The sequence below is a fragment of the Hoplias malabaricus genome, chromosome 9 (genome assembly GCF_029633855.1).
Source record: "Hoplias malabaricus isolate fHopMal1 chromosome 9, fHopMal1.hap1, whole genome shotgun sequence".
Taxonomy (NCBI): Eukaryota; Metazoa; Chordata; class Actinopteri; order Characiformes; family Erythrinidae; genus Hoplias; species Hoplias malabaricus.
In genome coordinates this window covers 39169421-39194666 of record NC_089808.1, presented here as the reverse complement: position 1 = coordinate 39194666, position 25246 = coordinate 39169421, and the positions used below count along the sequence as shown (strand labels likewise).

Below are 25246 nucleotides of genomic sequence, written 5' to 3'. Positions count from 1 at the left end.
AACACACCACACTCCTCACAGACAGTCACCCGGTGGAAACCCACGCAGACACTGGGAGAACACACCACACTCCTCACAGACAGTCACCCGGAGGAAACCCACACAGACACAGGGAGAACACACCACACTCCTTACAGACAGTCACCCGGAGGAAACCCACGCAGACACAGGGAGAACACACCACACTCCTCGCAGACAATCACCTTGAGGAAACCCACGCAGACACAGGGAGAACACACCACACTCCTCACAGACAGTCACCCGGAGGAAACCCAGGTAGACACAGGGAGAACACACCACACTCCTCACAGACAGTCACCCGGAGGAAACCCACAAAGACACAGGGAGAACACACCACACTCCTCACAGACAGTCATCCGGAGGAAACCCACAAAGACACAGGGAGAACACACCACACTCCTCGCAGACAATCACCTTGAGGAAACCCACGCAGACACAGGGAGAACACACCACACTCCTCACAGACAGTCACCCGGAGGAAACCCAGGTAGACACAGGGAGAACACACCACACTCCTCACAGACAGTCACCCGGAGGAAACCCACAAAGACACAGGGAGAACACACCACACTCCTCACAGACAGTCACCCGGAGGAAACCCACAAAGACACAGGGAGAACACACCACACTCTTCACAGACAGTCACCCGGAGGAAACCCACACAGACACAGAGAGAACACACTAAAATATATATGTTTAAAATTTTATAGACCACACAAGGCACCCTCAGCATTTCTCCCTGAATCCTCTGAACTTATGTCCATTATTCTGACCAAATATGACCGTATAATTCTCATTGGAGATATGAATATCTATGTTAATAACAGCACTGACTCAAAGGCTATGGCACTTCTAAATATCAGAGGCCACACATAAACTAGGCCATACACATCAGCAATGTTTCAGCAGACGTTATCGTTACCGACTATTACTGTGTGCTCTTCGAGGCTTTGCTAAACACATCTACTAAAAAAAAGAGAACTCATCACTCAAAAACCTTAATTAGATGCCTCAGCTGAACAAAAATGTTCAGAACTTTATAGATTAGTATAATACACACACTTCATTAAATGAAATTGCTGATGCATATAACAATAAGCTAAGTAACATATTGGACAGTGTTGCATCGGTTAAGATAAAAAAGAACACAGCTTGGACAAACGGCAGAGATAAAACTGAGACACAGCGTACCTCCGTCTATCCTAATGCTATCCGCGTATTTTTCAAATGTTATTACAGAGAATTGCCGTAACCCCAGGGTCGTGTTTTCAACCATAAACCGGTTATTAAAGCCTGCTCCAATCTGTGACATTTACAGCTTAGCATCAGCCTCAAAGTGTGAAGAATTTGCAACTTTCTTTAACAATAAAATAACAACTATTAGAGCTAGCATTGTCAGAAATGGCGGTAACTCGTGTGATCTTCCCTGCAATAAACCAGCAACACTGAGTCATTTTAGTATCATCTCTGAGGAAGAACTATACAAGATAGTGAGACGGAGCAAACCCTTAACTCGCTTATTTAGCCCTGTCCCCACTGAATTATATAAAAATATGTTCTTAATAGTGTCTCTCCTTGAAATAATGAATGCATCTCTTATATTTCCTAACGCTTTTAAAACTGCTGCGCTCAAACCACTATTAGAGAAGCTGAATCTAGACTACAGCGTGCTCAGTAATTACAGACCTATACTGAACTTACCCTTCATGAGTAAGACACTAGAAAAGTAGTTTTGAACCAGATAAATAGCTTTTCAAATATAAATGGTGTCTTTGAGAAATTCCAGTCAGGTTTTAAATCGAATCACAGAACAGAGACTGCCTTAATCAAAATAATCAGTGACGTCACTCACACAAGGTCTCAGTTTTGATTATTACTGCAGGCCTTTGACACTACAGTTTTAATCAATCTGTTACAAACCTGGGCTGCTCTGTCTGGATGTGTCCTTAACTGGTTTCGAACACACATTACAGAGAGATAGCTTTATGTCAGTCTCAGAGACCACGTGTCAAAAAAATACAGCATCATATTCATGGTGTGGCACAAGGAATCTGTCTTGGTCCCCTGCTCTTTTCATTATATAAGCTACCACTCAATCTTTTTGCTGGCGACCCAGGGTATGAAAAGCCCTGCTCTGGCCCGTGCTTGGCTTGGAGCTTGGGGGTCTTGCGCTCATTTGCAGCTGCTCCAGAGGGGTTTAACTGGGACACGGCGAGAACACAGACAACGTAGACTTTTTCATTAAGAGCTCTACTGATTGAGCCTCTTCAGTGTTCAGTCTGATGTCCTTTTCCAAAGCTTTGGGCCATTCCTGCCAAGCCCCCTTCCCCCGAGTCCAAACACACCCCAGCAGCCTCTTCTCCACAAACATCGGCCCCGATCTCACTCTTCTACCAGAGGAGCCCAAACGAGCTGGAAAACGAGGAGCCCCGTCCCTGCGGTCCTCCTGCAGTGATAAGGACAGATCTGCCCCATTAGAGGAGACACCAGACCATGGAGAATCCATCTGATAAATCCCCGACTTTAAGCAGGGACGGCGGAACGGAGAGAAGCGGGGGGAGAGAATCCGTGCTTGTTTTAGAGACGCCGCTAAACGGCTTGTGATTCAGAGCCAGCAGCCTGCTCCCGCGCTAATGTGTGTGAAGCGCAATGTGTCGTGAGATGATTCCTCGCCGTCGTTTCCGTCCACTTCTCACTTCCCCTCGCCGTTCTTTTTTTTTTTGACGAAGAAATGGCTTAGTGTTCTGCCAAAACACTCGAGCGGGCGCCAAGGAGGGGAGACGAGATTGGGGTCGAATTAATAAGCCACCTGCTCTGAGAAGCGAGCAGAACAGAAACAGGCTCGGACAGGGGGTCACGGGGGGCTTGTAATTACAATTGCGTTGCTCAAGAGTTGCTCGCTGATGCCTCAGGAAACCCGAGTGTGGTTGTGGTGTAGCGTCGCTCCAGAGGTCCTCTTTGTTTCAGGGAGCTTTCCTTCGAATATCAACTAGCCCCAAAAAGGTTGTAATATTCTACACTTAAAGTCCATTTGAGCAGCTCCACTGATCACATCATGTAACACACATCAGGCCTGTTCTGTGAGGGTCTGCTGGGGGTCTGAGGCTCTTAGGCTTTTAAAAACAAGGCAAAAATTGTGAAAACTGTGTGGCGGTGAAGTCAGGCACTGTTTACTCATTGTGTACTGGCCTCTTGTTGTTGTTTTTCGGACTGAGCACGTCTCTGCAACCTCAGTTCTCACAGATCCGTTCTCCTTGTTGCGTGTTTGGCCTTTGCTGGAGATTTTCATCGGTCACCGACCCAAGGAGCGTCCGAACCTCTTCAAAACCCCTCGGGGGAGTGTTACGAGCTGCTGTTGTGAGTCGGATAAAAACAAACTCTGCTGTAACGTCAGAGATTTTACAAGCTCCGATTTTGTGCCGGAGTTCTGCATATCATAGTGATTGACAGGTCTCTCCGGCCAATCAGAACTCTGCAGAGTTTACACCTCATGGTTTAGTACCTAAGAGCAGGGACTAAGAAAATTACATGGTTCCAGGACCAGGACCAGGACCAGATTTGGGCGGTGGAAAAGCAAAAGAGCGGAGGCGAGTTGAGTAGGTTCCATGCAGCAGAAAAGCGCCATTAGACTGTGTGTGTATTCATCCTGAGTGAAAGTGATTTTCAAACGCATGGCAGGGGTCTCTTTCAGTACAATAATGCTCCCAGCCACACCACAGTCACACTTCAGTAATGTTTTGAGGAACAGGATAAAGATTTCCAGGTGTGGACCTCGTTTCCAATGTCCGCAGAGCTCCTTCAGATCCAAGGGCCTGATTGGTGTATATTGTTATTGTTCATATGTTTAATGAATAATTAAACATTATTGACTGACTTTTAAGAGCAGGACATTGGAGTAAATCTGGAAAAGCCCCCCACCCCCCGACACACACATACACAGTGAAGACAGTCAGTGGCGTGTTGACCCCAGCAGGGGGGTGGGCAGATGGCAGCGCTCTGGGGGGTAACTCCGTGTTAGTGTCAGTTCTGATGAGGCCTGATATGTGAGATGGAGGAGTCTTTATAAAGTCCTTCCTCAGGGACAGAGAATGGACCAGAACTTTTTTGAAATCACTAGAACAGGTCCGGACCAGTGGTCACTGAACACCCTGGACCACCCTGGACCACCCAGAACCACCCTGGACCACCCTGTACCACCCTGGATCACCCAGGACCACCCTGGACTACCCAGAACCACCCTGGACAACCCAGGACCACCCTGGACCACCCAAAACCACCCTGGACCACCCTGGACTACCCAGAACCACCCTGGACAACCCAGAACCACCCTGGACCACCCAGGACCCCCCTTGACCCTCAGTGTGGCTCTGAGAATTAGACGGGTCTCACCTTCACTGTTTGGAACTTCTGGAGGGATGGAGGGAGGGATGACTCTGGAATTTCTGAAAGGAGTCATCAGCCAGGGTCTGATAAGAGATCATCCATCCATCCATCCATCTCTCTCTCTCTCACTCTCCCCATCACTCTTATCTCCCTCACTCTCATGCTCCCTTTCTTCATTCCAGCCCTCTGTTTTTCTGCTGGCTTTCTCTCACCCCACCTACATATTTTCTCTCCCTTTTCTCCTCTCTCTCTCCCTCCCTCTCTCTCCCCCATACTACTTCTCTCTCATCACTTTCTTTCCCTATTTCTCCACACTCATCCCCCTTTCTTTGCCTCTAGTCCTACTTCATTCTCCCCATTCTCTCTGTCCCTCTCTCTCTCTCTCTCTCTCTCTCTCTCTCTCTCTCTCTCAGTCACAGAAGCCCAGACTAAGCACAAGGCATTTATATTTAAGTCTCCTTTTTTATTCTGGTGATTGAGTGCTGATAAAAGCCGTGCTTGTTCAGAATGGTCCACTGTCAGCCCGATGAAGATGGAAAATGTCAGCAGAGATAATCACTCGCTGGACAGAGTCCCACAGCTCGGGCTCTCCCTCGCCGTTCCCCCTGTCTTTCAGTTCGCTTTTGTGCTCAGCTCTGCCGCAGATAAAGAGGAGTCCAGGCACTGACTTCATCATCAAAGCCTGTGATTAAAGTATTAAGACGAGCACATGCACATTTCATCAGCAGCTTTGTTTCTCCAGCAGTTACATAAAGAGCTACACAGCTCCTCCTCCGTCTGCTGTCGTCCTCGGATGAACAATGGGGTCCCTCTCAGACTGGAATAACTGTGTAGTTACACATCAACAACACATTCATCAACAGTGGAACTACTGAGGGTGTAGGGCACTGTAACAGAAACTGGGACCCATGCTATTTTTTTTTTAATGTTGACTCCACCTTAAATAAGGGAACTCTTAGTTTCTGGCACCCAAGGTGCATATTTGCATTTTCCATTCCACCTTAAGGGGTGCAGAAATTGCATTCTGGCACCCACGTTTATGGTTTGAATTTGTGGTTCCACCTTAAATAGTGCAGCAGTTAGATTTTAGCACCCATGCTTATGGTTTGAAATTCTGGTTCCACCTTAAATAGTGCAGCAGTTAGATTTTAGCACCCACACTTATGGTTTGGACTTCTGGTTCCACCTTAAATAGTACAGCAGTTAGATTCTAGCACCCACGTTTATGGTTTGAATTTGTGGTTCCACCTTAAATAGTGCAGCAGTTAGATTCTAGCACCCACGCTTATGGTTGAATTTCTGGTTCCACCTTAAATAGTGCACCCACACTCAATGGTTCCACCTTAATCCTTTAGCAGTAAAGTTCTATTGTCTAAGCTTCTTAAATGAATTTTCTTTTCCACCTTAAGTGGTACCTAGTGGTGTTCGCTCCACAGTGAGTGGAGTAAGTCTGGGTTGGAGCCTCCATCATAAAAACAGTGGGTGTGTCTCTTCAGACTTCAGGAGAAGTTAAGCCTGTCTGGTCTCCGCTGGTCTTTGGTCAGTTTAAAGGAACAGTATGTGATATTTGATGTTTTTGCTCCTAGGCTCCCCCTACAGTTGCAGAGTGTAATTCACTTTGGGTGGTTCGCTTATCTATTTCACCAACCCTTTCCCCATTGTACTTTTGTGCATCAGCGCTGTAGTGATAGCCTCCTCCGCCTCGTCCAAGCGTTAAATTACTGTTTTTGTGAAATTTGGGCCTTTTCCGTTCAGGTTTTTCTTTATCTGTGAATAGAAATCCCTCTAATGAAAGAGACTCTGTTCCCTCAGTCACAGCTCAGTGGAGCATCACAGTGATTCTGAAGCTGTGATTTTAAGTTAAAAATATTACCTAGTGTTACTTTAAAGGAAACCACAATGAAATTACAACTGAGACACTCTCTCTCTCTCTCTCTCTCTCTCTCTCTCTCTCTCTCTCTCTCTCTCTCTCACACACACACACACACACACACACACACTCACACACACACCTCTACTGACGAACATGTTCTGCGTGGTGTTTATTACCATTTGGAGCAATGCTGACTTCTTAAATCTCATCTTCTTTCATGGATATGTTGAGTGACATATTTTGGTGTGTGTGTGTGTGTGTGTGTGTAAAACCCATGACTGGAATCCATTGTCTGAATTATTCTCATTCTCCTAATAACAAAGAGGTCCATTATTATGTAAATCAGCTTTAAGTTTCATCCAATCACTTTCCACCTCTTTATCACCTGATCACATTATCTGTGCTTACACTCTGCAGCCATAAGATTAAAACCACCTCCACTCGCTGTTTACGCTCAGCTCCACTGTCCACAGAGGAGCACTCTGTAGTTCTACAATTACACACTGTACTCCTGCTGTTGCTCTGCATACTTAGTTACCCTGCTTTGTTTGAGTTGGGTGTCCTCAACTGATTTTGATTAATATTTGTGTTTATTATTTTTTAGTTTAGATTTTATTGAAAGGTTTTAATATATTTTGAGTCCATTCAATTAAAATATTCTCAGTCCAACAGTGACACTGAGCTGTTTAAACACTCCAGTAGACACTGCTGTGTCTTATCCACTCGCACCAGCACTGTCCAATTGCCATTGAATGTTGACAGAAATGTTCCTCTTTGTGTCCACAGCACAGAAACATGGTGCTCTGTCGCCCTGTCCTGGGTCTGGCTCTGCTCTTCCTGGGGGTCCACGGTGTCCCCACCCAAGACGGCAAGCTGGTGCGGACCACGAGGCTCAGACGGCAAGCCCCTGACGGTCTTCAAGGCAACCAGACGCAGCCTATAATCTTCAACCATGTTTACAACATCAACGTCCCTCTGGAGTCGCTGTGCTCCGTGGATCTGGACTCGGGACCGGAGTCGAATGACGGGGCTCCTTCTGGAAGTCCTTTAGGGGGTCCAGAAGAGGGCGTAAAGACCCCTGGCGAGTACACGGAGCAGACGATGGACTCCGAGAGCCAGATGACCTTCACCCACCGAATCAACATCCCCAAACAAGCCTGCTCCTGCCCCTCTCCGGTCACTCTGCAGCAGCTGGCCAGCCGCATAGAGCTACTGGAGAGAGAGGTGTCTCTGCTCAGAGCGCAGTGCAGCGGGGGCTGCTGTGGAGAAAGCACCGCCACGGGTGAGTCTCCGACAGATGTGCAGATGTGCAGACAAACAGCTGGATTTCAGGGAGGAAAGAGGAGTCTATAATTAGCTGTGTTTACTTAACCCTTAAGAGTCACAGTAACAAAACCACACGGCTATAGAACCAGGTGTGCTGCCACAGCTGGAGCGATGACAGTCACAGAGTGTAGTCCATCCGTGGCTCTGCATACTTTGTTAGCCCTCTTTCACCCTGTACTTCAATGCTCATTACCCCCTCAGAGCAGGTGTGAATTGGTGGTAAATAATTCTCAGTCCAGCAGTGACACTGAGGGGTTTAAAAACTCCAGCAGCACTGCTGTGTCTGATCCACTCTACACCAGCACAACACACACTAACACACCACCACCACGTCAGTGTCACTGCAGCTTATGATTATATTGAATTCATGACTAATACAATTTAATTGTTTCCACCAACTTTTATGAACTATTCTGGCTGATATGGCACTACCACCCCCACATTTCACACGAGATGCCATCTGCTCTTGTACTCTCTGTTATATCCCAGACTCAGCCACACCATGCCCACATTATCCCCATCACCTGGGAGTGGTCTTGTTGTTTTGGGTCATCTGGGTATGACGTATAAAATCAGAGAGACAGAGAGAGACTTTTTTTTTTCCTCCATCTCTGAAGGGCTGTACCGCTTGTCTCTATCTTCTTCTCCGGGCGGGAAAGTGTGTGCGCTGTTAAATGGAGGCGGCGTCAGCGGGGATAACACTTGCGCGGATGGCAGCGATGGTTTAAAGTCTCAGAGGTGCACTTTTGTGGCTTCGCACCTGGCCGTGGAGGCCCTTCGGGGCTCCTGAACACAGCTGAAACAGTGGCGCAGGGAGAAGGAAGTCATATTAAGCGAAACAAATGAGGCTGGATGGGAGATTAATTACAAGGCCCTTGTCGCAAAGGTCTTTCCCCCAGACCTTTGCTGTGAAGTATTTCAAGGTGCAGCCCCATCTCTGGACGCTGGGCTATATTTGTCCAGGCTAATGAGATTGCAGGGTGTCGCCTCAGTTTCAGTGCGGGGAGTCTGGGGTCATTATCGTCCAGAGTGATGAAAGCCTTCAGTGAGTAATTAAGTCTGGCAGTGGATGGAGCTGTACTCAGTGTTTACTCAGTCTGGTAAGAGGGGGAGCACAGGGGGGTGTCAGTTTTGTACTGGAAACCCCAGTCCTGGTGGTTATACTGTAGAGAAAGTCAGTGGTATATCTCCGACCTCTGACCTCAATCCTAAATCAGTTGCAGATGTTAGCGAATGCAGTCCAAGGAGTTTATTAAAGGGAACGTTCACAATTTTAATCAAGAAACACTTTGTATAAAGCTCTGAGTGTGTCTTCTCTCCATGTGCTGCTCTGCAGTCGGTTTGAGCTGGAAACCGCTCTAATGTGTTTACACTGTCTGTAAACGGCTAAAACAAAAACAAAGTGTCTCGGTCCGGTATGCTAGGCTTCTCTTTCTCTGCTCACAGCAGATAAACTGCAATTTGGATATATTTATACATCAAAGGGGCTCCAAAGGTTGAAAAGTGTGAACTGAGATGAGGATGTAGCACTATTCCTGCTCCACGGGGGGTAATATTGAATTATTTTTGCTGTATTACATCACTTACGATGGAAATGTCTCCAAACTCTGGAGAGCGCTAACTGCATTAGCGACAGTGCTACAAAACGAAACAACTCGAGTTACACATGAGTTTCTGTGGGAATTCAAACAGTGAATAAACACTTACAGACCATTTACACTTCATACTCATACAAAACCATGTCGTTTTTCCACCTCAAAATACGCTGAGCTTCTGAATGTAATCAAACCAGAGAGAGCAGCACTAACCCCACAATTGTCGACTCTGCCTTTAACTATTCACTATTTTTGGTGTCTGAATAAATAGTCTATCTTTAAACCTGACCTGTGCCAAACATCTACGCGAGTGCACAGTTACTTTAGACGAACAAAAGGGTTTTCTTGCACACACATAAACTTAATATTGTATTCATTTTTATTTATTTATTTATCATTTTTCATCACGCAAGTGGTTCTTAATTCTTCTGAAAGGAAACTCCACTCAACCTACACACACTGAACTCCCTCTCGACGCCCGGCCTCATTCTCCTGAGCTCAGGGTCTCACTTCACACTCCAGCCTTCACAAAGTGCCTTCAGAAGAATTGAGGCACAACAATAACACCACAGCCCTCTGTTGGCAGTCATCTGTGGGCATTATTTAAATAGTCTACACACCTCCCTGTGACCTCTGCCTTAACCCTACTGTCTGATTCAGCTCGTCTGGACGGTGTTGTTCACTATAGTCTTCATAAATACTTGACCATAGCTTTAGGTCAATCCCCACCCTTTTCCCTGACCTTATCCTAGACCCTGCTGTGCTGTAATACGTGTCTGGGCATGGCCAGAATGATACCGAATGATAGATTTAGATCACCCTACACACCTCTGTCTGACCTTAACCTTTACCCAAATGGCCGTCTGGACAGTGTTCCTCAGTGTAGTCATTATTTAACACTCGTTGATGGAATAAGACCAACCCACCCACCTCTGCCTGACCTTAACCTTGACCCTGCTCTCTGTTTCAGTTCGTCTGGACATGGTTTCTCACTGTAGTCCTTATTTAAATACTCTACGTCCCCCTACTTGACCCTATCCGTCACCCTGCTGTCTGTTGCAGGTCGTCTGGATTTCGTTCCACAGTGCAGTGGCCACGGCTCCTTCAGCCTGGACCTGTGCGGCTGTGTGTGCGATGATGGCTGGACAGGGAAGAACTGCTCGGAGTCGCGCTGTCCGGACGACTGCTCGGGGCAGGGCGTGTGTGTGGAAGGCGAGTGCGTATGCGACCGAGACTTCGCGGGGGAGAACTGCTCGGAGCCACGGTGTCCCAGCGACTGCTTTGACCGGGGCCTGTGTGTGGACGGAGAGTGTGTGTGCGAGGAGGCATTCTCTGGGGATGACTGCTCTCAGGGCAGGTGTCTGAACGACTGCTCGGATCAGGGGGTGTGTGTGAACGGGACGTGCCACTGCCGGCCGGGCTTCCTGGGAGAAGACTGCTCCAGAGTTTTCTGTGCTAACAACTGCAGCCAGAGAGGAGAGTGTAAGGACGGCTTCTGCGTGTGTCAGGAAGGATACGCCGGGGACGACTGTGCCTCAGGTGAGTCGCTGGGGGGGAGGGGTCATTTCACACAGGGTTCACATTTCTCTACATCGCCTACATAGTTTGGATCAGGACATAGTAGTCAGTTCAAATGGAGTAAATGGACAGATGACGCAATGTCAGTTTGAGTTGGTCAACTTCGCAAATGCTACCCACATGTGAGACTGCAAATTAATCTGTAGATAACAGTTGTCATATTAGTACCTCCAACTCCCTACTAATTTACCAAACCCATTTCCGGAAATGTAAACTGAATTAACACAAGAATCTGAGATGTACTCAATCTTGTGAAGCTTTAGCAACTGACAAAAGCACAAAGAAAACTTTTCCAGTGCTTTCACTGAACAAACTGATTGTATTTTGTAAATAACAACTACTGTATAACTTGATGCCTGCTACAGTGTAAAAAAATAGCTCAGCAATAAGTCATGACCACACCTTTTTGTCATTTACCTTAACTTAGCAAATGAAGTTTTGTGACATCAACTGGATTTTATGAGTTTTCCGCCTTCAACTGAACGTTTTTTAATTGTTCCAGTGAAGAGGACATTTGAAAGAGTGGAATGAACTGGAAATTGTGAGTTATGGCTGTGGGCGGAGCTTTGGTCCATTCAGGAAGAGCTCCCAGCATGCACCGCGGGCCCACCTTAACTTTTTTGGGGGTTATTTTGGGGATTTATTTTAATTGTTGTGTGCTGTAAATGTCAATTATAGCCAAATGGGCGATTGAGCACTTTGGAAAAATCAAGACATGCAGCCTGAAACTCTTCTACTCAAGGAGAAAGCCTTACAATAATTGTATGTGTATCTACTCACAAGTTCTCTGGACCTGACCTTATATCAGATAGTCCAAAAACAGTAGAAACATATGCTGTGGTCAGTCCGTGTGTAAGTCAATGTTTCAGCTAATTTTTTGTTTTATTTGTGAACATTGAACGTTGTGTGGACTGTGCTATGATGAAAGTGACTCTCCTGACTGTTATCAGCGATAGATAAAAGAACCAAATCTCCCATGGCATGGGGAGCATTGCTGAAGTATGAGAGAAGTTTCCACTGGTACCAAGAACATTGTTTTTAGAGAGATCTTTGCTGCCATCAAGATGACGTCTATCCCTGGGGAGTACATGGTTATTTCAGCAGGACAGTGCCAGGCCACCTTCACATACAGGAGCACAGCTGTGTCCAGATCTGACTCCCGTGCTCATCATGAACATCACGGTGACCACAGACTCTTGAGCAGCTAAAGTCTAATATCAAACCTGAATGGACTTGATGAGTCCTGCCTGGGAGATCTGACAGTGTGATATTCAAACAGTTCCAAACCTGAGAACGGATTAGTGTTTATTTTGCCTTGTGCCACTGCCAGTTTCCACCTTCATCTATTAAACCCCTCTCTCTGACTGCAGAAAGTTAAAATCCACTGCTTATTTATTCTCTTACAACCCACACAACGTGCCAGAAAGATGCTCACACAGTAAAGCTGGAGGTTAAGAACCCCACATCTGAATACTTTCGCTTCTTTCAAGCGGCACTTGGAATTCGGAGCCTTCTGTGAAGGTGCAGCAGAGAAGAAACTGGATAAAACGCTTTCATCTCAACTCTGACGCTGAACTGGGAGGGAGCTGCTCCACCTTCTCAACTCAGATCACCTTCCTGTCCTCAGTGAAGCTGAGCAGGAATGGAGGCTTGTGTCAGAAAATATCTCCATACTGTCTTCCCTAGTCTCAGAACAGATGGAACACAATTACACACACGTTCTGTCCAAATATACCGCCCGTGGGATGCCAGCACTGTCTGCATTAACAACAACGACATGGCTTTCATGGTCTTCATACAACAGCCACTACAGATCCAACCACGTCCTGATTAGTCAATGTTCAAGACGTAGAAAGACAAAGAGGGACCATTATCTGACCACTGTGTTTCACAACACCACCATCTTCCTGTTTCTAGCTCGGACTGGCATTACTATAGATGCAGGTAAAGTGGTTGGCGCCCCCAAGTGGCACCCTCGTTTGTAGCCGGTGGCATTTCCGAACAGGCTGCTGTTTCTCTGATGGCTGCTTAGGGACTAATAATCATAAAGAAAGCCATAACACTGGGACTAATCTTGGAGACTCAGATTGCGATTTGATTTTTAAAGCAGCTCTAAAATACTTTAATGTCTGCCCAGAGAGCTCAAAGACACTGGACTGAACGACTTTGGGGACCTCCATTAGGCGTAGAAACTTAACACAATGTGGAGGTTTTTATGCATCTTTTCATGATGACTTTTGCACTCTTTGTTTACTCAATGCATGTTGGTGTGTTGTAGTTGAACAGTAGTTTGTTCCTGGCTTGTTGCAGCGTCCTGCTCTCGCTGGATTCTTTCGTCGGCCACCGATCCAAGGAGCGTTTGAACCTCTACAAAAGACCACAGCGTAATTTTACAAGCTGCCGTTGTGAGTAGGATAAAAACAAACGTGATCGCTGCTGCAGCTGGAGATTTTACAGATGGAGAGTTGGTGCTGGTCGTCTGCGTTGCGTGGCGTAGGGTTACGACTCTCTCTGGACAATCAGCGCTCTGCAAGGTTTACACGCCACGGTTTAGTCCCTACTCGACTCGCTCTGAACCACGAGAGAACACCCACTAAACAAGAACCCGCTTCCAGAACCAGGACCTGATTCACCTGGTGGAAAACAAAAAAAAAAAGCCTCATGATGAGTAGTGTGGTTACCATTCTGTGGAAAAGCACCATTTATATGGATTACTTTAGGTCAAGCAGGGTATGCCCAGTAAAGAATGTGCTTGGTCCCTACGTACGCACCGGATGAGCTTGTGAGTAACTGTGTGATGTCATTACCTAAAGTCAGAATATCACTATTATCAGGATATTGGTATTTTTTCATACTAACGATTATATCGATGTTATTATCACGGATGGTGAGATGTGGCACAGCCCTGCTACGTACTCCTGGACGTATAACGTGCATCTTCCATGGCTCCGATTTGTTTAGCCATTGGTGGTAACCTCATTAAATACGCAGAGTCTCTTCCATTGTGTCATTGTCATTGTCCCATTGCCTTTATCCATTGTTTTAATGAAATGAGAAACCCAGGCCCAAAATTGGAAAGTGAAGCTGTAAATCCCCCGCCCTAGACCTCCTCTGCGATAACATGAGACACTTGTGATGCTCTGAGGCTCCTGAACCTGAGCAGCACGTAATAATTGAAGCGTCTCCTTCTGTATTCTGCCACCTCTCCCACGCACAGCTCTGCTATTTTTCTCCTAATTGCAATGAAATGAGCAATTTCGCCGCAACCCCGCTCTGGCAGAAAATGAGACGGAGAGCGGACGGCTGGTAATATGATTTGCCCCCACTCTCTCTCTTTCTATTTCTCCCTCTATCTCCTTCTCTCTCTTCTTTCTTGTGAGATGACAGCTGTTTGCGGCGACGTGGGGGGTTTTCCCCTCTTCCTCCTCCTTCTCCTTCGTCTTTTCTTCCTCTGTCTCTCCGTGCGAAGGCGAGCTCAGCGTGGCGCTGAAATTGCCTCGGCCTCGGCTAATGTGACACGTCTTCCGCAGCGAATGTGACTTTTGACAAATGAACGCTGTTACACCCCGAGCCATCCACAATTTTACAGCTGCGTCTGGAGCCTGGCAGAGCCAGAGCTGCTGCTCCACCGGTGTTTGACTGCTGGGGTGTGGCTGGTGTTTGACAGGTGTTTGACGGCTGTGTGACTAGTGTGTGACTGGCAGAGTTATAGCTGCTATTTTACTGCTGCGTGATAGTGTTTGTCTAGAAGTGCTATGGCTACTGTTCAACTGTTCTGGTGTTTGTCAGGTGTTTCCCAGGTGTGCACCTGGCAGAGCTACAGTTTCTTGATTGGTGGTGGTCGTGTGATGTTTGATGGTTGTTTTCTTGCAGAGCTATTTTTAAATGAGCTGATATTGGACAGGATTTTGTGGATTTTGAGGTGTTTATTGGTGTTTGTATTTTGGTTGATGTTTGATTGGTGCTGGTTGATGTTTGGTTGGTGTTTAGAGGTGTTGGTCTTGAGTCTGATGTTTGGTTGGTGTTTATTGGTGTTTGTCTTGTGGTTGATATTTGGTTGGTGTTTTATTGCTGTTGATTGGTGTTTGGTTGATATTTGGCTGGTGTTTATTGGTGTTTATCTTGTGATTGATGTTTGGTTGGTGTTTATTGGTGTTTGGTTGGTGTTTATTGATGTTTCTCTTGTGATTGATGTTTGGTTGGTGTTTATTGGTGTTTGGTTGGTGTTTATTGATGTTTGTCTTGTGATTGATGTTTGGTTGGTGTTTATTGATGTTTGTCTTGTGATTGATGTTTGGTTGGTGTTTATTGATGTTTGTCTTGTGATTGATGTTTGGTTGGTTTTTATTGGTGTTTGGTTGGTGTTCATTGGTGTTTTTCTGGTGTTCTGTTGGTGTTTGACTGGACCGGTGTTTATTGGTGTTTGTGCTCCACATTAAATTGTGCTGTTCTGATTCACAGGCTCAGTGTGACTAAGGATGTTGTTGATAAACAAACACCTCTATTAGACTCATATGGACATCATATCATAACTTCCACAGACTTATAGCTGGACTGGCATAAGAAAAGTCCACAATGCTGGGTTATTTGTGTTGCCATGGTTACACCGCTGTCCTGCTTTTACTTTGAAATGCCCACACAGTCCGGTTCAGGCAGTTTAAATAGTGTTCAGCTCTAAAGCACCATGTCTGAGGAGGTAAAACATTTGTTTTCTTTTTTTTTTCAAATAAATGATAGACGAAATAAAAATGACCACATTAATCTTAACATTATTTAGATATTTTAAATAGGAACATGACTAAAATAGCTACATTTATTGTGTACACGCAGACTGGGATACTCTAGAGCAGCTGAATATTTCACCATGCCCAATGCCAAGAGTCTGTCAGAGGGGTATAAAACCTCCAGCACTGGGCTCTGGAGCAGTGGGGGTGTTCTCAGAAGTGGGAGCTCCCACCAGTTCCTGTAGGATGATGTGGAGTGGTATTGGGCATCTAGTACTAAGCAGTGCTCTCATAGCTGCCATCAAATTCACACAGCAATGGTCCCCAGTCCCTGTATGTACAGTAATAAAGCCCTGTTGTCTCATAGCATGAGTTTATTTACTTTATTCTCTTAATTATGGCATGTTTCATGTTGTGAAATGATGTGAGATCTGTCCGAGCTTTCTCACTGACCACAGTTCATCTCAATCAAGCCTTGGCTGTTTCCCAGTGTGTGTTCCTGTATGTTCTTACGTTCTTAGGTTCTCCTGTTCTCGCTTTACATGATCTTCCACCGACAGAGTTACGTTCCAGTGCTCCAGAACATGAACGCCAAGTAGGGTTAAAGAACCCGGATGTGGTTCTTGCTCCAGCCAAAATAATCCCCAACGAGAACCAACCTAAATCCCATCATTGACTGCAGAGTCACACATCGACTTCTCAAGAACGTTCACCTGGAGAACACAGGCTCTTTCTGTTCTTGAGAAACACATCTTCTGTTGTCCTGGTGTTTAATTTTCCTGGTTCCATGTCTCTGTCTCGTCTACCGTTCTGTGTTCTTTATTGTTAGTGTCCGTATGTTTCTGATTTTCTCTCCTGTGACTCGCTCTCATTCCTAGTTTGAATTGCCTTGGTCTTTTGTTTCTTTTATCCTCATATTCCTAGCTTTTTTCTCTCTGTGTCAGTGCTGTCTGTGAGCTCCTGACTTTCTTTCTAATATTCTTCTCTTGCTTTTCGCATTTCTAATTTGTGCATCTTTGGTTCTCTCTCTCTCTCTCTCTCTCTCTCTCTCTCTCTCTCTCTCTCTCTCTCTCTCTCTCTCTCTCTCTCTCTCTCTCTCTCTGTTTCTCTGTCATTTTTAGGCTCCTGCTCTGCCCTGGTTAGTTTAGTTTATATTTAGCTCTACATTTGTCACTGGTCTTTGTCTGGTTTTGTTTTTCAGTCCGCTGTAGTCTTTAATGTCTGTCTGTTTCTCTGCTGTGTTTTGTCTCCTCTCTGCTTGGTTTAGTGTGTGTCCTCATTAATAGAGATGCCTCTCTGCATTAACCTCTGCCCCCTCACAGTGTGACAGTAGCGCTTTTCTCTGGACGTGGAATGAATCCTAAACTGTATTTGTAAACTGTGATTTGAAGTCATACATCAGTTTTTGAAAGTGAATTTATTAAAGTGCATGAATAGACAGCAATGTTGGGGTCTTAGTTCAGGACACCCACGCAGACTCAGGGAGAACATACCACACTCCTCACAGACAGTCACCCGGAGGAAACCCACGCAGACACAGGGAGAACACACCACACTCCTCACAGACAGTCACCCGGAGGAAACCCACGCAGACTCAGGGAGAACATACCACACTCCTCACACACAGTCACCCAGAGGAAACCCACGCAGACACAGGGAGAACACACCACACTCCTCACAGACAGTCACCCGGAGGAAACCCACACAGACACAGAGAGAACACACCACACTCCTCACAGACAGTCACCCAGAGGAAACCCACGCAGACACAGGGAGAACACACCACACTCCTCACAGACAGTCACCCAGAGGAAACCCACACAGACACAGGGAGAACACGCCACACTCCTCACAGACAGTCACCCGGAGGAAACCCACACAGACACAGAGAGAACACACCACACTCCTCAAAGACAGTCACCCGGAGGAAACCCCCGCAGACACAGAGAGAACACACCACACTCTTCACAGACAGTCACCCGGAGGAAACCCACGCAGACACAGGGAGAACACACCACACTCCTCAGTCACCCGGAGCAGGACTCAAACCCACAACCTCCAGGACCCGAGGGCTGTGACAGAGACACTACATGCACCGCGCCACCCTGTAGCTGTATTGCACGTAGTGAAAATACAGATATGTCGGCTAGGTTCATTCACATTAACTCGCATGTGTTTGCATCTCATTTTGACCCCTGCTGCTCCTCTCTTCTAATGGTAATCATACGGCCCAAAGCTGTGTGTGTGTGTGTGTGTGTGTGTGTGTGTGTGTAACATCTGACAAACCCAGAACACTTGATCAAATGGCAGTTTTCCTCAGTATAAATTCCCTGATGGAACAGAAAGGATAAGTCTTGTCCACCAATGAAATAAAACACTTTTTTTTCTGGATAAAATCACTTTAAACAAGTTCAGCTCTTCAGAAACATGTGACTAATCTAATAATGTCCTTACAGCACTGTCAGAATGAGAAATATGGGATATGGTAACCAGATTTAAGATGATTTTACTTGCTTGTGCAGTGTATCGCAAGGGAACCGTGAACAAACGAGAGTTTTCATCGCTGAGAAAGTTTCTCCTGACACCCCTTCGGTTCGGCTGAACTCTGCGATGTAGAATAAAACGTGCGGTTTGCCATCATTTCCGCTCGCTCGAGCACAGACCCAATTGGTCCCAATTCTCCAAAGCCGAGGGACATTCCCCACTGGGCTCTGATGCACAGCTCAGGCTTCTCTGTTTGGAAAGTCAGCTCAAGACTAATCCACGTCCCAGAAATATCACCATGAAATTAAATACTTAAAAATAATGACCACTGGGAGACCCAACTGTCACACTCTTACATTTACATTAATTCTGCTCTGCAGGTTTGGTATTGAGGGAAAGTGTGCTGTGAGTGCACTGTATGTGGCTGAAAATGTGTCGACACCTCGCCCAACTGCCCTTCAGCCCTTTGTCCCTCTGTCTCTGGAAAGGCTTTAGACTAGACACTGGGACATGGGTCTATGTGGATGGTGTTGGTTGGTTCCGGATCTGGATCACTCCAGTTCATCACAGAGGTGTTGGTGGTGCTCTACCACTTGAGAGAACCCAGTTACACCACAGGCCAATGCTTGGGGACTGTATACCCCTCTGGTGTACACTTGTCTTTAGCAGAGGCGGCTCGAGCCAAATCTCCCAGGGTCAGTGGTTGCCATCACAGCTGAGGCGATTTGATCAATTTTCAAATTAAGAGCTATTCATCATTCATCTAGACCCCTGGCACATTGCATTGTACAAATTAAGAGTTTTATTTTTCTGGTCACCTCATAGAACAATAGAAAGTGTTACAGTTTCTTTTTACATACTGTATTTGTGGGCATCTATATCCAGAAATTCATTATACATTTCTTTAAATAAAGTTCCTTTGCCTTTACAGCGACTGATCAATCAACTATGGTCATAAAATTGTCCTTTAGTCTGTCCTTTATCATAGAATATTCAGTAAATTTTACTGTTTCACTTTCCCAGTAATTTATTTCAGTCTTCAGATGATGATTTGTTTTAGGTGCAGGAGATCCAGAATAAAGAGTGGTGTGAAGTTAATGGTAGTCATACCGTACAGGGTTGTGCCTGAAATTAATCAGTGCCCTGTTCACTAAACTGTGCACTACATAGTGAGGAATGTAGGGAATAAAGGGCCATTTGGAACATGTCTCAGGTTACATATAATGACAACATCCTTCCAGAACCCACTGAGAATGAACTGAAGACTCTGCAGCTCAGAATAGAGCCTTAATATTAGAGTCTACGAGATGAGTCAGAGGAAATCGGCCAGAAACAGGCAGGACTTCATGGAACAAAACCTAAGGATGATTGTCCTGAGGCAGGACGAATCGTCTGGTAGAGATCTGTTAGTACAGAGCCGTGGGTTGATACTGGTAGATATATAGGGAGAAAGCATTTCTACTTCCTCAAAATTTTTTACAGACGTTATACCATCAGTACCAGTGTCCACAGTAGGTGCACCTTGTGCTTTCACACGTGCACTTCTTTGGTCCAGTTAAATTTCACTCTGGTTCGTTAGTGCAGGTGTGAAAGAAGTAATCGAGCTCAGATGTCGACCAAAACAACCGTCCCGAGACCCTCTCTGAGACAAACTCTGAATCCCAAACAAACTTTGGTACGGGCTCTGACCTCAATCAGAACTATCAGGTGTACACAGCCGGTCTGAGCTGCACGCCTTTACACGACCTATGGTATGCTTCTTGTAATGATATGTAAATGAGGCTCTGGTAGGCGGAGCTTGAACTCTGAAGCTGCGTTTAACTGCACATATATTTTCATGAAGTTTAAAGACGATGAAGGGTTTGTGATTAGTATTTGATCGCTGTCAGATGTGCATTTGCTTTTCCTTAGCGCTGACCAATAAGAGCCAGTGTTTATTACTAATTTAAATGTTCTAGTGCCTTATTTCTGGTTCCTTTTCCACAATAATTGGCACTGTTCAATCATAAAAGACGACTGATTATCTAAAATCCCTGACTGGTCCATCTCTCTGATCCATGAGTCCATGAGCTCTCTTTCTCCAAATAAAGGACACATTTATTCATTCGTAAACAAAAGAAAGGAGTGATCTGATGTACAGGCTTTGAGATGAAAGGGTGAGGGTGGTAAACTGTTTGTGAGAGGTCAGCGGAGGAGGGGGAGCTGGAGGAAGCCCATCTGTGAGGAGTGTGGGGAAGGAGCGGAGTTATTTCCCCTGGTCTTTAGTGACTTCTCCCCAGGGGCTTCTTACTGTCTTCCTATGAAACCCAGTCTCCTGAGGACCCTATTTCAACCCTCAACCACCACTACCCCTCTCTCTCTCTCTCTCTCTCTCTCTCTCTCTCTCTCTCGTTTGGCCCAAGACTATCCTCCACAGCTTGTGTTTATGAGATCTTAAATTTGCCTGTCACACTTTTTTACGGTGTTCCAAGCCTGAGAAAATAGGTGCATCCTCCTCCCACAGGCGAAAACATATGGCGGAGGCTCACGTGGCTAATTAAAATCACCTCTCGCAACACTTCCTTTTGAGCCGTGCCCAGCTGCACACTACAAATGATCTTCCGAACGCTCGTTCAGAAAGATTAATGAACACCAGGTACGAGGAAGAAGAAGAAGAAGTGATATTTTATTAATCCCCTTGGGGAAATAGAGACTCTGCGTTTAACACATCGGTTTCAGTGAACAAACACACACACACACACACATCCACCACAGCGCTCAGCAGTTAGGTGCCTTGCTCACGGACACTTCAGCCCTGGATGTTGAGGGAGGAGACAGTGCTGTTCCTTCACTCCTCAAGTTCTATTTTTTATTTTATTTTTTATTTTTTTGTTTTGTCAGTCCTGGAGATCAGTCTGAGTCCTTCTGGTCCAAAGTCCTCACTCTAACATCGAGGCCATAGATGTGAGGACACTCCTCAGACATTAGACAGAGAGGAGATGAGGGGGACTGACCGAGCCTTTTCCTGACTCCCATTCCATTTCCACCAAAATGTTTCCTTTTCTTACGGAGCCCCTAAGGTGACATTGTGGGTTTATTTAGCAAGTCTTGGCCACTATATAGTATTTTGAGGCCACAAAATAGTAAATTGAGGCCATGAAATCAATGTGCACCCTGACAAAACTTGTACAAACCTACACTGTGTTCCACCATTTTTGCTATTTGATCCTCCTCCATACACCTCTCCTGGAGAAAGTTCTCGAATTCACAAAGGCAGTGTGCATTAACGTTAACCAAATGTAATCTGGTGTTAGACTTAGTTGTGCTTAGTTCAGCTGCGAATGCAGGTCCCTTGGTCCAAGCTTCAAAATACTATTTTGTGGCCTCAAAATATTACTTAGTAACCTCAAAACACTATTTTTTGGCCTCAATATATTATTTTGTGGCCTCAAAATACTATCTTGTGGCCTCAATATATTATTTCATGGCCTCAAAATACTATTTTGTGGCCTCAATATATTATTTTGTGGCCTAAAAATGATATTTCATGGCCTCGAAAAAGGCCCCAATATATTATTTCATGGCCTCAAAATACTATCTTGTGGCCTCAATATATTATTTCCTGGCCTGAAAATAATATTTTGTGGCCTCAATATATTATTTTGTGGCCTCAATATATTATTTTGTGGCCTAAAATTACTACTTTGTGGCCTCGAAATAGGCCCCAATATATTATTTCATGGCCTCAAAATACTATCTTGTGGCATCAATATTTTATTTCATGACCTCAAAATACTATTTTGTGGCCTCAAAATAATATCTTGTGGCCACGACTTGCTAAATAAACCCACCATGTCACCTTAGGGGCTTCGTATTTCCTCCCATTTCTTAGCCAAAGTTTTAAAGACTTTGTGTGTAAAATCATGGAATTGTAGTGGATTATGGGTAACAGCCTTCAGATACATGAGGTCTGGTGAATTAAGCGCTCATATGTGATGTACTAAGAAACTGTTTTGGTGGGAAATAAAAGTAACAACCTAGACCAACCTTCTAGTTCCTTAGGTCTGCAGCACTGTACGGTATAGACCCGAGGAGTTTCTCTGGTCCTGCAGGTGTCCTCTCTTCTCTATTGTCCCAGGGTCTGTGATCGGAGCTGTGGTCTCATGCCCCTGTTTTTCTCTCCGCAGTGGCTCCTCCTCTGGAACTGCGGGTCCTGGGGGTTACGGAGCGCACCATTGATGTGGAGTGGGAGGGATCTGCGGTGGTGACAGATTACCTGATCACGTACGTCCCCACCAGCCCCGGTGGCATCCAGCTGGAGGTGAGAGTAGACGGGAATGTGACCAACACCACCATCAGCGAGCTGGAGCCTGGTCTGGAGTACAACATCAACGTCTATGCCGTGATCAACAACGTCATCAGTGTCCCGATCAGCGCCCTGGTCTCCACCTGTAAGTCCATCCCTCTCTCTGTCCACTCTCTCAGCTCCACTGACCACACAGGAGCAATTTGTGGTTCTACAATTACAAACTGTAGTCCAGCTGTTGCTCTGCATACTTTGTTACCCCCCTCTCCCCCTGTTCTTTAGCGTTCAGAACCCCCACAGAGCAGGTGGTGGATCATTCTCAGCGCTGCAGTGACACTGACATGGTGGTGGTGTGTTGGTGTGTGTTGTGCTGGTGTAGAGTGGATCAGACACAGCAGTGCTGCTGGAGTTTTTAAACCCTGTGTCCACTCTCTGTCCACTCTGTGAGACACTCCTCCCTCGTTGGTCCACCTTGTAGATGTAAAGTCAAAGACAGTAGCTCATCTGTCGCTGCACAGTGTGTGTCAGCCGTCCTCTAGTCCTTCATCAGTGACACATAGGGATTTAAATACTCCAGCAGCTACTGCTGTGTCTGATCCACTCACACCAGCACAACACACAAATAAACTTCATCAGATCTTTAAATTCTGATCAGGCTTTCAGATGTGCTGCTGAGATCCAATAAGAGTCAGATCTGACCGCTGTCTGACCGGGTAGATTAGTATTCATGTGCCTTTATGCCAGTCCTGCGAAATTTTTATAATAACCTTAGGGTAGCCGCAACAAAATGCCTGTTGCTATGGTTACACTTCATAGCTTTGATCTCAGATGACAAGTGAGAGTGTAAACAAACACACACCTCGCTTTCTAACAACAGGGAATAAACAAGCGGAGAAGCAGCAACATGACCTTTGCGTGGTGGGTTTGAGAGAGGAGACAGAGCTTCAGTGTCCAGAATGAATTTGTCCAGCATATGTCCACTGTGGCTAACCTAGTGTCCATCTGCCCGCGTTCAGAACCGGGTCAGAACACGTGCCGCTGAAAGAGTTAACTTCGCTCTGATAGAACCGGGTCAGGACACACACCGCTGAAAGAGTTAACCCTGCTCTGATAGAACCAGGTCAGAACACACACCGCTGAAAGAGTTAACCCCACTCTGATTGAACCGGGTCAGAACACACGCCGTTGAAAGAGTTAACTACTTTCTGATAGAACCAGGTCAGAACACACACCGCTGAAAGAGTTAACTCCTCTCTGATTGAATCGGGTCAGAACACACGCCGCTGAAAGAGTTAACTCCGCTCTGATAGAACCGGGTCAGAACACGCACCCCTGAAAGAGTCATATCCGCTCTGATAGAACCGGGTCAGAACACGCTCCACTGAAAGAGTTAACTCCGCTCTGATTGAACCGGGTCAGAACACGCACCACTGGAAGAGTTAACCCCGCTCTGATTGAATCGGGTCAGAACACACGCCGCTGAAAGAGTTAACTCCGCTCTGATAGAACCGGGTCAGAACACGCACCCCTGAAAGAGTTAACTCCGCTCTGATAGAACCGGGTCAGAACACACACCCCTGAAAGAGTTAACTCTGCTCTGATAGAACCGGGTCAGAACACGCACCCCTGAAAGAGTTAACCCGCTCTGATTGAACCGGGTCGGAACACACGCCGCTGAAAGAATTAACTCCTCTCTGATTGAATCGGGTCAATACACGCACCCCTGAAAGAGTTAAATCCGCTCTGATAGAACCGGGTCAGAACACGCACCACTGAAAGAGTTAACTCCGCTCTGATTGAACCGGGTCAGAACACGCACCACTGGAAGGGTTAACCCCGCTCTGATTGAATCGGGTCAGAACACACGCCGCTGAAAGAGTTAACTCCGCTCTGATAGAACCGGGTCAGAACACGCACCCCTGAAAGAGTTAACTCCGCTCTGATAGAACCGGGTCAGAACACGCACCGCTGAAAGAGTTAACCCCGCTCTGATTGAATCGGGTCAGAACACACGCCGCTGAAAGAGTTAACTCCGCTCTGATAGAACCGGGTCAATACACGCACCCCTAAAAGAGTTAACTCCGCTCTGATAGAACCGGGTCAGAACACACCGCTGAAAGAGTTAACTCCGCTCTGATAGAACCGGGTCAGAACACGCACCCCTGAAAGAGTTAACTCCGCTCTGATAGAACCGGGTCAGAACACGCACCGCTGAAAGAGTTAACTCCGCTCTGATAGAACCGGGTCAGAACACGCACCGCTGAAAGAGTTAACTCCGCTCTGATAGAACCGGGTCAGAACACGCACTGCTGAAATGAATGAAACATTTGTAATGCTCTAGGCTACTGCACACTATTTGCATCAGCGTGAGAACAGAGGTACTGATGGCAATATTTCTCTCACAAACACACACACACACACACACACACACACACACACACACACACACACACACTGTTCCTCCAGACGAAGCGTCCGAATGTGATTAGACGCCGGCCACCTGCTGGGAACAGGAGCCAGATTGGAGAAATGCTGCAGGGCACTTTGTTTACACTCGCTGCTGTCAAACACAAACTACAGAACTACAATAAACACACAGCTCCGGACCCCCCACCCCCACACTTCTCTAATCAAGTCCAAGTGTCTAATATGATTTCTAGTTATAATAACATTTAACATAATACTCAATTACTTTAAGGCAATGCTCTACAGACCAGTGACTAAAATCAGAAAGAAATAAAACATGAATGGAAATATAAACATATAAAATATAACATGCAGTTACAGAGCTAAGAAGAATAAAATACATAAAACAATAAGAATAAAATAAATACCCAATTAACATGAGCATGAAGAAAGTACACAAAACTAGAGTCAAAACTAGAGAAGGGCATTTCCTGTAGAAAACGCCAAAAGTCTGCGCAGCTGGAGCAGTTGCCATTTGTCGTTATGGTGATCCAGGCTGTTGCTATGTTTG

The 25246-nt window shown here is 45.9% G+C and overlaps 1 protein-coding gene across 1 annotated transcript in view; it reads left to right on the top strand.

Moving 5' to 3' along the window:
* Positions 1–25246, top strand: part of tnr (tenascin R (restrictin, janusin)) — a 241289-nt gene that overhangs the window by 153805 nt on the left and 62238 nt on the right. The window contains exons 4-6 of the mRNA XM_066681136.1: positions 7064–7559; positions 10261–10737; positions 22151–22414. Coding sequence (XP_066537233.1) covers positions 7073–7559; positions 10261–10737; positions 22151–22414 — 1228 coding nt within the window. The 5' untranslated portion in view covers positions 7064–7072. The remainder of the gene's footprint in view (positions 1–7063; positions 7560–10260; positions 10738–22150; positions 22415–25246) is intronic.